The following is a 13,632-nucleotide window of genomic DNA, read 5'->3' as shown; positions in this document are numbered from 1 at the left end:
CAAGACAACGACTGGTTAAGAATAAAATGCAGCGACAAACTGTGTGAGCGCCCCATTGATAGTGAATGCAGTAAAGTGCAATGACACTGTTATCGGGATCCCCCTCAAGAGGCCCCCCTCGCTGACAGCAGCCAGCCAACCACGCGATCTCTGCTGCCGGCAAAATACAAAACTTCCTCCTTGGCAGTCATGAAGCGGAATTATGCTTCAGGAAGCCAAAAAAGAAAGAAGAGAAAATTACATGAGGTCCACGGTGGGCCAAGAAAAGCTCACAGGACTGGCACTTGTGTCAATTGAGCGGGATGTTCGCCAGTCTTTGGACGTGGAGGACATTGTGATTGCCTTTGCAGAAAACAAGGCTCGCAAACAGCAGTTTTAGATAATTTGCACATGTTTGAGAGAACTGAAAAATGTTAATGTGAGTATGTATGTATGTGTGTGTGTGTTTTTAAGTATGTTGGATTTAGTTATTGTGCACTTTTTTAATGTATATTTGATTTTATGGTACAGTGGTGTTTTTTGCAAATGTTCAATTGTTGAAAATGTTAAATTTTATGCACTTTATATGCAACAGCAGTATTTGCACTGTAAACCTTTTTTATTTATATAAAGTGTGAGTGAATTTAAACTGTATGGCTATGCTGCGGTTCCTTTGAGTGCGTGCGTGCGTGCGTGCGTGCGGGGGGCCTCCATGTCCATTTTGCTTGGGGCCCCCAAATTCCTTCAAACGGCCCTGATTGCGCTTCGACTTTCGCGGCTTCACTCTATCGCAGATTTTAAATGTAAGCATATCTAAATATATATCACAGATTTTTCGCTGGTTCGCCGCTTTCTGCGTACAATGGGTCTTTTAATTTAGGTTACATGCTTCCTCAGTTTGTTTGCCCAGTTGATTTCATACAAGGGACGCTATTGGCGGATGGCTTAGAAGCTACCCAATCAGAGCACGTATTACATATTAACTAAAACTCCTCAATGATATACGATATGCTTCCCGCGCGGTGCTTGAGATTGTTTGCTTCTCTCTATCTTTCTCACGCTATCTGCCTGACGGACGGGGTGTGAGCAGAGGGGCTGTTTGCACAGACGACACGGACGCTCCCCTACAAAATGCCGCTTTATCGCTGTGCTTCTGTATACTTAAAAGCACGTATTGATTTTTTGATTGTTTGCTTTTCTTAGCGAGCGCTCGCTCTGACATTCTCTGCTCCTGACGGGCGCTCCTTTAAAGATAAGATATGTTTGCATTCTTTTAATTGTGAGAAAGAACTGTCATCTCTGTCTTGTCATGGAGCGCAGTTTAAACGTTTGACTAAAGGGTGTTATTTCATGTCTAGAGGACTGGTTGGGAGAGTTTATAAGGGCTTAAAATATATAAAAATAACCATACAAACATATGGTTTCTACTTCGCGGATTTTCACCTATCGCGCTGGGGGGTCAGGAACGCAACCCCCGCGATCGAGGAGGGATTACTGTATTTACGTCAGTTTACCTCAGTAAAAAAGTGAGGTCATCGTGCTCAAAAAATGATGGAGGCCCTCGCTTTTGCGCTTGTACTGCACGTCCGTCTCTCTTTACAAGAACCAACAGCAGTCACCCATCAAGCTCAGAGTGAATTTTCTCCAATATCGGTTTTCCATCACCTTTTATATCTTAATGAAATCTTTCCCAGTGCTCATTGCTGACATCGCCCAGATTTGGTGGAATAAAGTCGAGATGAGAATGTAAAAAATGCATCTTCAGTGACATTCGGGCTCCCGTAAGCCGGGTTATTCTCTACCGAAGCGTATTACTGCCACGACATAATAAAAAAAAATATGCTCACTATCACGTTATAACGTGAAAATATTACATTATAACGTGAAAACATCACGTTAAAACGAGAAATTGTATCATGTGATAACGTGAAAATATAAGATAACGTGAAAACATCACGTTAAAACGACAAATAGTATTACGTTAAAATGTGATACTATTTCACGTAATTACGTGATAAAGTTTCATGTTATAACGTGAAACTTTTTTGGTTATCCAGTGAGGAGTGCACGTCTGCAAATGAAACGGCTCATTTACACGACTTGATCAAATTCTACTTTATGCTTGGGGTCAGACATGGAGAGATTCTGCTCCTGCTGACTAAGGTGGATGGTTTTGTAATAAGTATGCGTACACTGAGAAGAATTTTAAAAGACATGGGGCTTTACAGACGAAAGAATCAGTCCGACATTTTGGAGGTAGCATCATTTCTCATTGACCAGCTGGAAGGGCACGGAAGGCTCCATGGATACAAGCTACACCATCTCAGCTGCATTCAAGCTGGGCATGTTGTGACCCAAACCACGGTGAGGCATTTAATAAAGTTTCTAGACCCCCGTGGTGTTGTGCAAAGACGGAGGAATCGACTGATGCGACGCGTGTACATTAATCCTGGACCTAATTTTATGTGGCATGTTGACTCTTATGACAAACTAAAGCCGTTTGGAATATGTATAAATGGAGCGATTGATGGTTTTTCAAGGCTCATGATATGGCTTCATGCTTATTCAACAAACAGCGATTTTACGTTTTAACGTGATACTATTTGTCGTTTTAACGTGATGTTTTCACGTTATAATCTTATATTTTCACGTTATCACATGATACGATTTCTCGTTTTAACGTGATGTTTTCACGTTATAATGTAATATTTTCACGTTATAACGTGATAGTGAGCATATTTTTTTTATTATGTCGTGGCAGTAATACGCTTCCGTAATTCTCTGCTCTGTGACTGCCAAGAAAATTCTGGACAACCCGCACGAATGAGGGTGCTGACTCAGTGGGCTTCAGTGTCCTTTTGAACTCCTCGTCAAAGCATCAGTTCACAGATTTCAGGAGCAACACAAACACCTTCCTTAATGTTGGCTTCACTTTTCTCGAGACCAAACTTATTTCTTAAATGCTGAAAAGCATCGCCGTTTCTGTCCATCGCCTTGACAAAATTTTCAAAGTAACGGTGAATCTAATGAACGAAATGTCCTGAAATGCAATGTTACGTTTAACAGTAAAACCTCGACCTACTGCACCGTCATGTCTGAGTGTCTCGTTATGCTTTAGAGCAAGCGTCCCCAAAGTGGTCGATTTGAACTTTCTAGGGGTCGATAGTTTCAATAAAAAAATTTGGGGGTTGACGACAGCAAAAATAGACCCCCTTACTACTACTATTTGTTTGTTACTTCAAAATATCTATGATTCCTAATTAAGAAGTAAAATAATTCAAAAAAACACTTTTTTGATAAAAACACATTACATACCAAAAAACGAAAAGATAAAATGTGTCATTAAAAGAGTCACACGTAAGAGTGCATGAAAATACATGTAGCAGAAACATGTCTGTGCATTGTCTTATCGAACGTATCAAATCAAGTGCGGACATGAAAAACCGTTACATGTCCTCAGTTGCTCGTGTCGGGCCGAGACAACGGATGTTCGATATTAGCAGAATCTATCAGTCTTGTACGGTCAGGCTTTCATAAAACACTAGAAATTGGTTCGTTTGATGTGACATGTACTTATTTGTGATTTGAACTTTGAATATACAGTGGTGTGAAAAACTATTTGCCTCCTTCCTGATTTCTTCTTCTTTTGCATGTTTGTCACACAAAATGTTTCTGATCACCAAACACATTTAACCATTAGTCAAATATAACACAAGTAAACACAAAATGCAGTTTTTAAATGATGGTTCTTATTATTTAGGGAGAAAAAAAATCCAAACCTACATGGCCCTGTGTGAAAAAGTAATTGCCCCCTTGTTCAAAAATCACCTACCTGTGGTGTATCACACCTGAGTTCAATTTCCTGATTACTGCCACACCTGTTTCAATCAAGAAATCACTTTAATAGGAGCTGCCTGACACAGAGAAGTAGACCAAAAGCACCTCAAAAGCTAGACATCATGCCAAGATCCAAAGAAATTCAGGAACAAATGAGAACAGAAGTAATTGAGATCTATCAGTCTTGTAAAGGTTATAAAGCCATTTCTAAAGCTTTGGGACTCCAGCGAACCACAGTGAGAGCCATTATCCACAAATGGCAAAAACATGGAACAGTGGTGAACCTTCCCAGGAGTGGCCGGCCGACCAAAATAACCCCAAGAACGCAGAGACGACTCATCCGAGAGGTCACAAAAGACCCCAGGACAACGTCTAAAGAACTGCAGACCTCACTTGCCTCAATTAAGGTCAGTGTTCACGACTCCACCATAAGAAAGTGACTGGGCAAAAACGGCCTGCATGGCAGATTTCCAAGACACAAACCACTGTTAAGCAAAAAGAACATTAGGGCTCGTCTCAATTTTGCTAACAAACATCTCAATGATTGCCAAGACTTTTGGTAAAATACCTTGTGGACTGATGAGACAAAAGTTGAACTTTTTGGAAGGCAAATGTCCCGTTATATCTGGAGTAAAAGGAATACAGCATTTCAGAAAAAGAACATCATACCAACAGTAAAATATGGTGGTGGTAGTGTGATGGTCTGGGGTTGTTTTTCTGCTTCAGGACCTGGAAGGCTTGCTGTGATAGATGGAACCATGAATTCTACGGTCTACCAAAAAATCCTGAAGGAGAATGTCCGGCCATCTGTTCGTCAACTCAAGCTGAAGCGATCTTGGGTGCTGCAACAGGACAATGACCCAAAACACACCAGCAAATCCACCTCTGAATGGCTGAAGAAAAACAAAATGAAGACTTTGGAGTGGCCTAGTCAAAGTCCTGACCTGAATCCAATTGAGATGCTATGGCATGACCTTAAAAAGGTGGTTCATGCTAGAAAACCCTCAAATAAAGATGAATTACAACAATTCTGCAAAGATCAGTGGGCCAAAATTCCTCCAGAGCGCTGAAAAGACTCATTGCAAGTTATCGCAAACGCTTGATTGCAGTTATTGCTGCTAAGTGTGGCCCAACCAGTTATTAGGTTCAGGGGGCAATTACTTTGTCACACAGGGCCATGTAGGTTTGGATTTTTTTTTCTCGCTAAATAATAAAAACCATCATTTAAAAACTGCATTTTGTGTTTACTTGTGTTATATTTGACTAATGGTTAAATGTGTTTGATGATCAGAAACATTTTGTGTGACAAACATGCAAAAGAATAAGAAATCAGGAAGGGGGCAAATAGTTTTTCACACCACTGTAATTATTTATTGAGGAGCAGTACTACGAAAAAGAAAATCGGAGGACACAGTTTATTCGAGTTTGAACAAAAATCTTCTGTTTCAAGTAAATTAATTACTTAATTGTTTTTTTTTTATCACAGCTGTCAAAATTGTTTCTTAATAAAAGTTTTTATTTGTTCAGATAATAATATGACTGAACCAAAAAAGAAATGCAGACAGTACAGCTTGGACTATTTGTACTTATTTTGAACTTGCATATTTATTTCATAAATGTCAAAAATGTAAATAAGCTCTGCTGATATTTTTTTGCTTTAATTTTCGTTAGTGCAGGTTTCGATATTAAAAGTTGCACAAGATAATGCCATATTCCGTAGTCTTTTTAACCTTTTTCAATCATTAATTACAAGTGATTAAAATGAAAAGTTTGCTATCTAGTGAAATATTTAATATCGAGTACTGTACAAATTTATTAATTTGAGTAAGTAAAGTAAATGACTAGGGGGGTCGATGGTTTTAAAAATTTTTGGTAAAGGGGTCTGCAGCTGAAAAAAAGTTTCGGAACTCTTGCTTTAGAGTCACATAAGACCTGGGGCCTCATGTATAAACGGTGCATACGCACAGAAATGTTGCGTAAGAACTTTTCCACGTTCAAATCGCGATGTATAAAACCTACACTTGGCGTAAAGCCACGCACTTTTCCACGGTACCTCATACCTTGTCGTACGCAAGTTCTCCGCTCGGTTTTGCAAACTGGTGGCACCCAGCGTCAAAGCAGTGCTACTGTTCCTGTGTGATTACTCATTATTTTCATGATGCGGCTTTATAAATACACAGAAACTAACCGCATATTGTTTATTAGTGTAATGCATCTGATTGTAATTAACTCGTAACAATATAATGGTCCAGGGAACAGCCATAGTATTCCAAATGCCATAACTGCTTTAGCGTTGTTACTCTCACTTCTCCTTCTTCTTCTTCTTCTTCTTTCAGCTCCTCCCGTTAGGAGTTGCCACAGCGGATCATCTTTTTCCATATTACTCTCACTGCACGACTCGGAGTATTTCTATCACTGTATCTGAGTGTGAATCACAGCAGCAGCTGATCAGAAAGAGAATTATCGGTATACAGCTTCAAGGACACGCTGTCTCAGCCACGGCAAAATGTTTTAAAGCTTTTCCTGTACGGACCTCGCGGTTCACAAACAGTTTCATCCCAAGAACTTTAAATGCACTCAATCAATTGCTCCTTGTAGAACTGTCTGTACTTATAAGTACAATCACCTCACTGTAAACTTGCACTACAGTTATAATATCTCACAACCTGAGCCACTTTATAAAGCGCGTATTTACAGATGATGACGATATCATTTTTAAGGTGAAATGCAGCAAAATATGTTTGTTAAATTATATACAGATAAAACTTGAACTTCATTTAAATAATCTATATTCTTCACTGGGAGTGTCGTGAAGGATAGAATAATTAAACATGTACTACGAAGATATTTCAATGTTCTTTAAACGTTTTGAAGAATCGGCGCTAATCTTACAGATGGCTTAACTTCTATTACAGAGCTGATTGTGTGGCGATCGGTTACTTGGGGAAAGAAAAGCACTGACTGCAGTGACGGCTACGCCAACATATATTGAATATAAAACAGAAAGAGAAAATAACAACACAGCTAAAAACGCAGCGACAAATTTCGACAATAAATTATTTCATCGAAGTGAAACATGTTTAATAACGTGCTTTAACTCCTATCATCATGAATATGACATCACGTATACATCTCAGTATTTTAGTTATTCAGAGAGCTGTAATATCACGAATGTAATGGACTCTGTGTCCAGTTGGAGGAAGAGAGCCGGTTTAAGAAGCAAGTAGTGATTCACACACATAGATCACATACAGTAGAAGATCAAATACAAAACAAAGCATTTAATGTGCTACTTTAATTACGATGTGATTTGAGAAACTGGTTAATTAAACGATTTTAAGATGAAGTTTATAATGTTCTACTAAATGACAAAATAAACTACGTGATTAAAGTCGAAATTTCGAGATTGAAGTTGACATCTCGTGCTTTTTCCCCACTGGGCCTTTTTTTTCTCTGTACCCTAATAAACTTTCATATGACACTCAGACGGTGGGCTACAACTCGGCTTTTCACGGCGACTTTGATATGTGACTTCTTTTTTATTTCCGGCACTGTGCGATTTTGTGAACGTGAGCTTGCAAGATTCTCCAACACGCTATGTCACTCGATCAGCTTCCTTTTGTTGATTATTCCACGGTTTATTTGAACAAATCGTATGTTTTTCCTTTGCCTCCACTTGGTATTCACTGAAATTCTTATATTTTCCCCGTGCTTTTAACAGAAGGCTGCGCTTAAGGGCGATTTATATTGATTTGCATATTCAAATAGGTATAATTCTGGGAGGATTTGGGGCGGGACATAAAGCGCGTGCACGAGCGTTAGTTTTCACGCTGATTGGGATTTATGTAGCGGAAGAACGTGGAAGTTGCCGTACGCACAGATTCCTGCATCTGGATTTTTCTGTGCGTAAGCACATTTCGGCTTTTGTGCTTACGCCATGTTATAGTGCGAGTTCTACGCACGGCGTTATACATGAGGCCCCAGGTAATCAGTAACAAATATTTTTTTCTGCTAATTAAACTTGAATAATTTTAAATAAAATTAATAACGATAAGGTAAACAACTCACAGCTGTTAGTAACGTGTGGCGAAATCATTTATCTCTGTGGCATCCCTAGTAGAATTACCGGTATTTATCAAAATGGTTATCCGCCTTTACTGTCCCGTCACCCTAGTTGTCCATAATTAAAAAATGGGACGTGCTGCTGGACCAAAACGGTTTTCAGATTTGGAGTCGGCAAGTGAAACCTGTTAAAGTAAAGGTGAAAGACTCCCAGTAGCAAAATGCTTGTTGACCAGCGTTAGTAGCAAAAACTGGTCACAAAGTAAGAAAAGGGTTAGAATGAAAACCTGCAGCCACTGCGGCCCTCTGGGACTGGAGTTTGAGACCCCTGCATCAGCACAAACAAACTCTCATCAGGTTTGGTTTGCAGGTGAACTGCAGCAGTTACTCCATTTCCCTTCGGCCTGCCCTACGGCATACAGTATACTTAATGCTGTGACTGGTATTTTATTATTAATGCCCGATAGACGTGCCACTCACTGTGTATACTGTGCTTGTGTCAGAACCGCCACTGCAGCTGGTGGTACTACAATATGTGACACCTTGGAAACGTATGGCATCCCCTTCAGATTTCAGCTCCCTTTAATTATTCAAACCATCACATCTTTGGGGTGGAGGAAGAAAACCAGAGTACCTGGAGAAAAGCCCACCGGCACATGGGTAGAGCATGCGGATCTCACACAGATAGTAGCCAGGCTGAGACTCGGACCCCAGATGAAGCATATAACCCCTCTGCCATCTTATATTTCCCCTTTCATCTCCTCCAGCACTTCCAGGAGGATACTGAGGCGTTCCCAGGTCAGCCGAGAGTGAGAATTTCTTCAGCGTGTCCTGAGTCTGCCCTGAGGTCTTTTTCGACAGGAGGTATTCCAATTCAAATGGCCAGACCACCTCAACTGGCTCTTTCTGAGGTGAAGAAGCAGCATCTCTCCTTTCAGCTGCATTCCTCACTTTATCTTTAAGGCCGAGCCCAGACACCCTGTGAACAAAACTCATTTCCACCACCACTTACTGTCTATCAGTGATCAAGTTCTTTTTCGTCACGGCCCACAGCTCATGGCCATAGGTGAGGGTAGGAATGTAGATCGACCGGTAAGTCGAGAGCTTTGCATTTTATCACCATGGCTGACCAGTATAACATCCACATGACTTCCAATCCGTTGTTCGCTTTTTCCCCCACTTGTGAAGAAGACCTCAAGACCTCTTAAATGTCTCCGCTTGAGGCAGCACCATGTCCCCGACCCGGAGAGGGCACTCCACCTTTTTCTGCTAACCATGACCTCGGACTTGGAGGTGCTGCTGATCCTCATCCCTTCCGCTTCACATTTGGTTGTAAATCATCACGGTGCACGTCTGAGGTCGCAGCCCGATGAAGCCAGCAGGACCCACAACATCAACGAAATGCAGAGATGCGACCCTGAGGCCACCAAACTGGAAGCCCTGCACTCCTTGGCTGCACCTAGAAATCCTATCCATAAAAATCAGGAACAGAATTGGGGACAAAGGGCAGCCCTGGTGGACCCCCACCAAGATTGAGTCTGGTAAGGTGAAATCAAATCTCTGCAAAAGGGTCTAAATTATTTAAAAACATAAAACACAAAATACCTGTGACCCTGAATTAGAGTCTTAAGAATGCTCTGCTGTTGTCCATTAAGATCTGGAGGGTCCCAGTGGTGTCCTTCCTGCCTGTTGCATTCTAGAACGGTGACATTAAATACCAGATCTCCCTGTCTGTCCTTAGCCCATGCTAGTCAGACCAGGAATGTGGGATCTTCAATCAAACATTTTATACACCTGGTGGGCTTTGGGGTCTTAACGTAACCCAGCTCATCTACTGGGCAATCAACTGGTAAAGCAATACAGCAAGAAGGGCACCTCATCTTTCAAGTCTAAGCTTAGCCATGCAGGGCACAATCTAAAATGAATGTATCCCCGGTAAAGTTTGGGATGAGGAAGGGGACACGCTGGAGGACAAGGGCAATAACGTGTCTGCTTAGCCGTCCCAGTAGACCTCAGCAGAATGTGGCTCAGTTTTGTCTCCCCTGTCACCAACATCTAAAAACAAAGAAGGCAATGAAACTCTAGTCACCCGGCAGCTGAGGCCTCAAAAAAGTGGCTAAGAGCCCCCCGGTCTCTAATGCTGATGTCACAGTCCCAATCCGGTCTGAAAGTCAATCCCAAAGGAATGCTCACCAGCTGTTCCAGAGCTTCACTCCTTTCCAAGAGCTCCACACAGTTGTTCAGACCCCTAAAATAGCTTTAAAAGAAGAGGAGCAACTACAAAAGGCCAAGGGGTGGCAAGTATGGCTGGGCATAGACACACAGGAGTGCATAAGATGGTCACAATAGAACAAAGAACATCACACACAGGAGCCTACCGTTCCCATTCCCGTGAATCTCCCGGACAATGGCTGCTGCCTGCATCTTCCTTTCCTTGGTCATCATCGCGGTGTGTGACATCATCTTTGGTGATGTCCAAAGAGCCGAGATCTTGGGCGCTGCCAAAAAGAGAAGAAGACAGAGACTGCTAAAGTCTTTCTATCAATCAGCCATTCCACTTCCTGATCTAACGCACTCTGAACGTGACAGTGGACGTCTGAAATTCCCAGAAACTCCCAAGATATTAAACTTCCAGAAAATCGGTACTACTTGAAAAAGAAAAGTCCAAGGTGAGATGCGAGTGGACCAAACTTGGAGGTTTGTCCATCGAAATTGGATCAGATGAGTGGGCCCGTTAGTCATGGAGTTGATATACACACATGGGAGAATCCAAAAGGAGCACTGTGAGGTCTTTTAGAGTCTTGCTGATCCACTGGCCAGTCAGGTCAGGTCAGGTCAGGTTGGGGAGCATGCACTAGTACAGCATGTTGCCGCACTCACCACACGACAAACCAGTTTGGGATCCTGGTTTGCAACCCCCTAGGCAGACAAGTCCCACCCTCCGGAAAAGACCCCCTATCTGCCGCGGCCAGGTATTATGTGGGTGTCCCCTTGGCCTGGTCCAGCCACTCGGGTCCTCAACAGTTAGATGGATCACCCTCGGGTAATCACACCACATGGCCATAGTGCCGTAACTGACGCTACCTCACAATGCAGGTCATGTGCCTCATTCGGGACTCCATGAGCGAAACAAAGTCAAACCAAGGATTCTCCAATCAACTTCAAAAACAAATACAGCAAGCTTAATCTTATAAAGCTAACCCTGGACATGCTGGGCACTGTATAAAAATAAGGGCATCTGGGTGTAAAGCATGGCGTGGATGGACTGGAGGCCTCCTCATCGCATGGCTGGCTCCTCAGGAGTGAAACACAGAAGATAATGAGAAGTCTGAGGAAGGACCAGGACGGCCCTCTGTTTTTTTTTTTTTTTTAGCTGTTACATTTCCATTATAATTAGAATAAAAGGGGGTTTCCATTACGGACCCCAGCTCTCATTTCTGTGTTTTCTATTCTTTCTTATAGTGGACACACCTAATAAACCAGCACTGTAGCTGTGTCAGGGGTCACTGTGCCAGTGTTGAGATGCTCAGTTCGTAGACCCAAGGATGGACCAGCGGGTGAGAGACACAAGGTTCAAGGTGCCAAAAAAAATAAAACACAAAAGCATAGCCTCTTTAGTCATGGAGTTGAAATCAAGCGCTAAATAACGTCCATGAAAACAGTGTAAGCAGAGTGTTTGGTTAATAATTAAAATCCATAAAACCCATAAGATAAATGGCAGTCCCATTCATAGAGCAGCAATCCTTAGTCGCCAAGTACCCTGTTTATTGACAGAGCCCGTCGCATTCCTCGCCCCTTTAAGCTTGCAGGTGATACCAAGATAGGTGGATTAGCAGATAATTTGGAATCCATTATATCATCACAGAGGGACTTGGATAGCAGACAGGCTTGGGCAGATTTGTGGCAAATGATATTTAATGTCAGTAAATGTAAAGAGTTACACATAAGAAGAAAAAATGTTAGGTTTGAATACACAATGGGGGGGTCGGAAAATCGAGAGCCCACCTTATGAGAAGGATTTAGGAGTCATAGTGGACTCTAAGCTATCAACTGCCAGTCAGTGTTCAGAAGCCGTTAAGAAGGCTAACAGCATGTCAGGTTATATAGCGCCTTGATATGTGGAGTACAAGTCACAGGAGGTTCTGCTCAAGCTTTATAATACACTGGTGAGGCCTCATCTGGAGTACTGGGTGCAGTTTGGGTCTCCAGGTTACAAAAAGGACATAACAGCACAAGAGAAGGTCCAGAGAAGAGCGACTAGGCTGATTCCAGGTCTACAGGGGTTGAGTTATGAGGAAAGATTAAAAGAGCTGAGCCTTCACAGTTTAAGCAAAAGAAGATGAAGAGGTGACATGACTGAAGTGTTTAAAATGATGAAGGGAATTAGTACAGAGGATCAAGACTTGTATTTTAAAATGAGTTTATCAAGAACACGGGGACACAGCTGAAAACTTGTTAAGGGGAAATTTCGCACAAACATTAGGAAGTTTTTCTTTACACAAAGAATGATAGACACTTGGAATAAGCGACCAAGTAGTGTGGTAGACAGCAAGACGTTAGGGACTTTCAAAACTCGACTTGATGTTTTTTTGGAAGAAATAAGTAGAAAGGACTGGCGAGCTTTGTTGGGCTGAATGGCCTGCTCTCGTCCAGAGTGTTCTTAACAACTCCAATCTCTGTCCTTGCACTCACGCCTGCTTGCGACTCTCTGCAGTTCTCCTTCTGACGAGCTCCGCTTCTATTCTGCTCCCAGTCAGCCTCTGTGCCCTCTGTCCAGGAACTCGAACCCTTGGACTCTCTTCCTGTCACCTCCTGTCGGTTCCCACATACCAGTCCAAAGTCTGTAAAATCACGACCCTGCTGTCCACCCTGATGATGACCAGACTCACAATACAGCCCTTTTTCTTTCTGCGTCTCCCACCATTTCATTTCTCCAATTTTGCATTTGCTTCCCATCCAACCTGATGGAGCGTGAGAGGTGCTGCAAAGAGGAATAGGCGAGACTGGCAAGGATAGGAGTGCCAAGCTTGTGGCATCAAATTCAAAAAGACTTGAGGCTGGAATTGCTGCCAAAGGTGCATCGACAAAGTATTGAGCAAAGGCTGTGAATACTTATGGACATGGGATTTCTCAGTTTTTTTATTTTTAATAAATTTGCAAAAAACTCAAGTAAACTTTTTTCACTTTGTCATTATGGGGTGTTGTGTGTAGAATTCTGAGGAAAAAAATAAATTTAATCCATTTCGGAATAAGGCTGTAACATAAGAAAATGTGGAAAAAGTGATGCGCTGGGAATACTTTCCGGATGCACCATGTATATATATATATATATATATATATATATATATATATATATATATATATATATATATATATATATATATATATATATATATGATATATATATATATATATATATATATATATATATATATATATATATATATATATATATATATATATATATATATTTTTTATGTAGGTAGATCATTTCCACCTGGTCATTTTAAAAGTAGCTCGCAAGCCGAAAAAGTGTGGGCACCCCTGCTGTAGTTGGTATATAGCGGGTTGGATAATGGATGGACGGATGGATCAATAACATCAATAATATTTTAACTCTTTGAGGGCTGAATATTTTTTCTGAAAAGCACACATTGCACTGGGTTCACACATAAACCAACATAAAACATCTTGTGTTACACGCTCTGGCTGCTGTTGGTGCCTGTTTGGCATCTCTGGCAGCAGTGGCTGCGC

At 41.6% G+C, this 13,632-nt stretch overlaps 1 protein-coding gene across 1 annotated transcript in view; it reads right to left on the bottom strand.

The window, feature by feature from the left end:
* Positions 1-13,632, bottom strand: part of LOC120533082 (myozenin-2-like) — a 45,149-nt gene that overhangs the window by 17,188 nt on the left and 14,329 nt on the right. Inside the window, exon 2 of the mRNA XM_039759737.1 lies at positions 10,257-10,376. Coding sequence (XP_039615671.1) covers positions 10,257-10,341 — 85 coding nt within the window. The 5' untranslated portion in view covers positions 10,342-10,376. The remainder of the gene's footprint in view (positions 1-10,256; positions 10,377-13,632) is intronic.

This window comes from Polypterus senegalus, chromosome 7 (genome assembly GCF_016835505.1).
Source record: "Polypterus senegalus isolate Bchr_013 chromosome 7, ASM1683550v1, whole genome shotgun sequence".
Taxonomy (NCBI): domain Eukaryota; kingdom Metazoa; phylum Chordata; class Cladistia; order Polypteriformes; family Polypteridae; genus Polypterus; species Polypterus senegalus.
The sequence above is the reverse complement of the archived record's forward strand: the minus strand, read 5'-3'. Positions and strand labels throughout refer to the sequence as shown.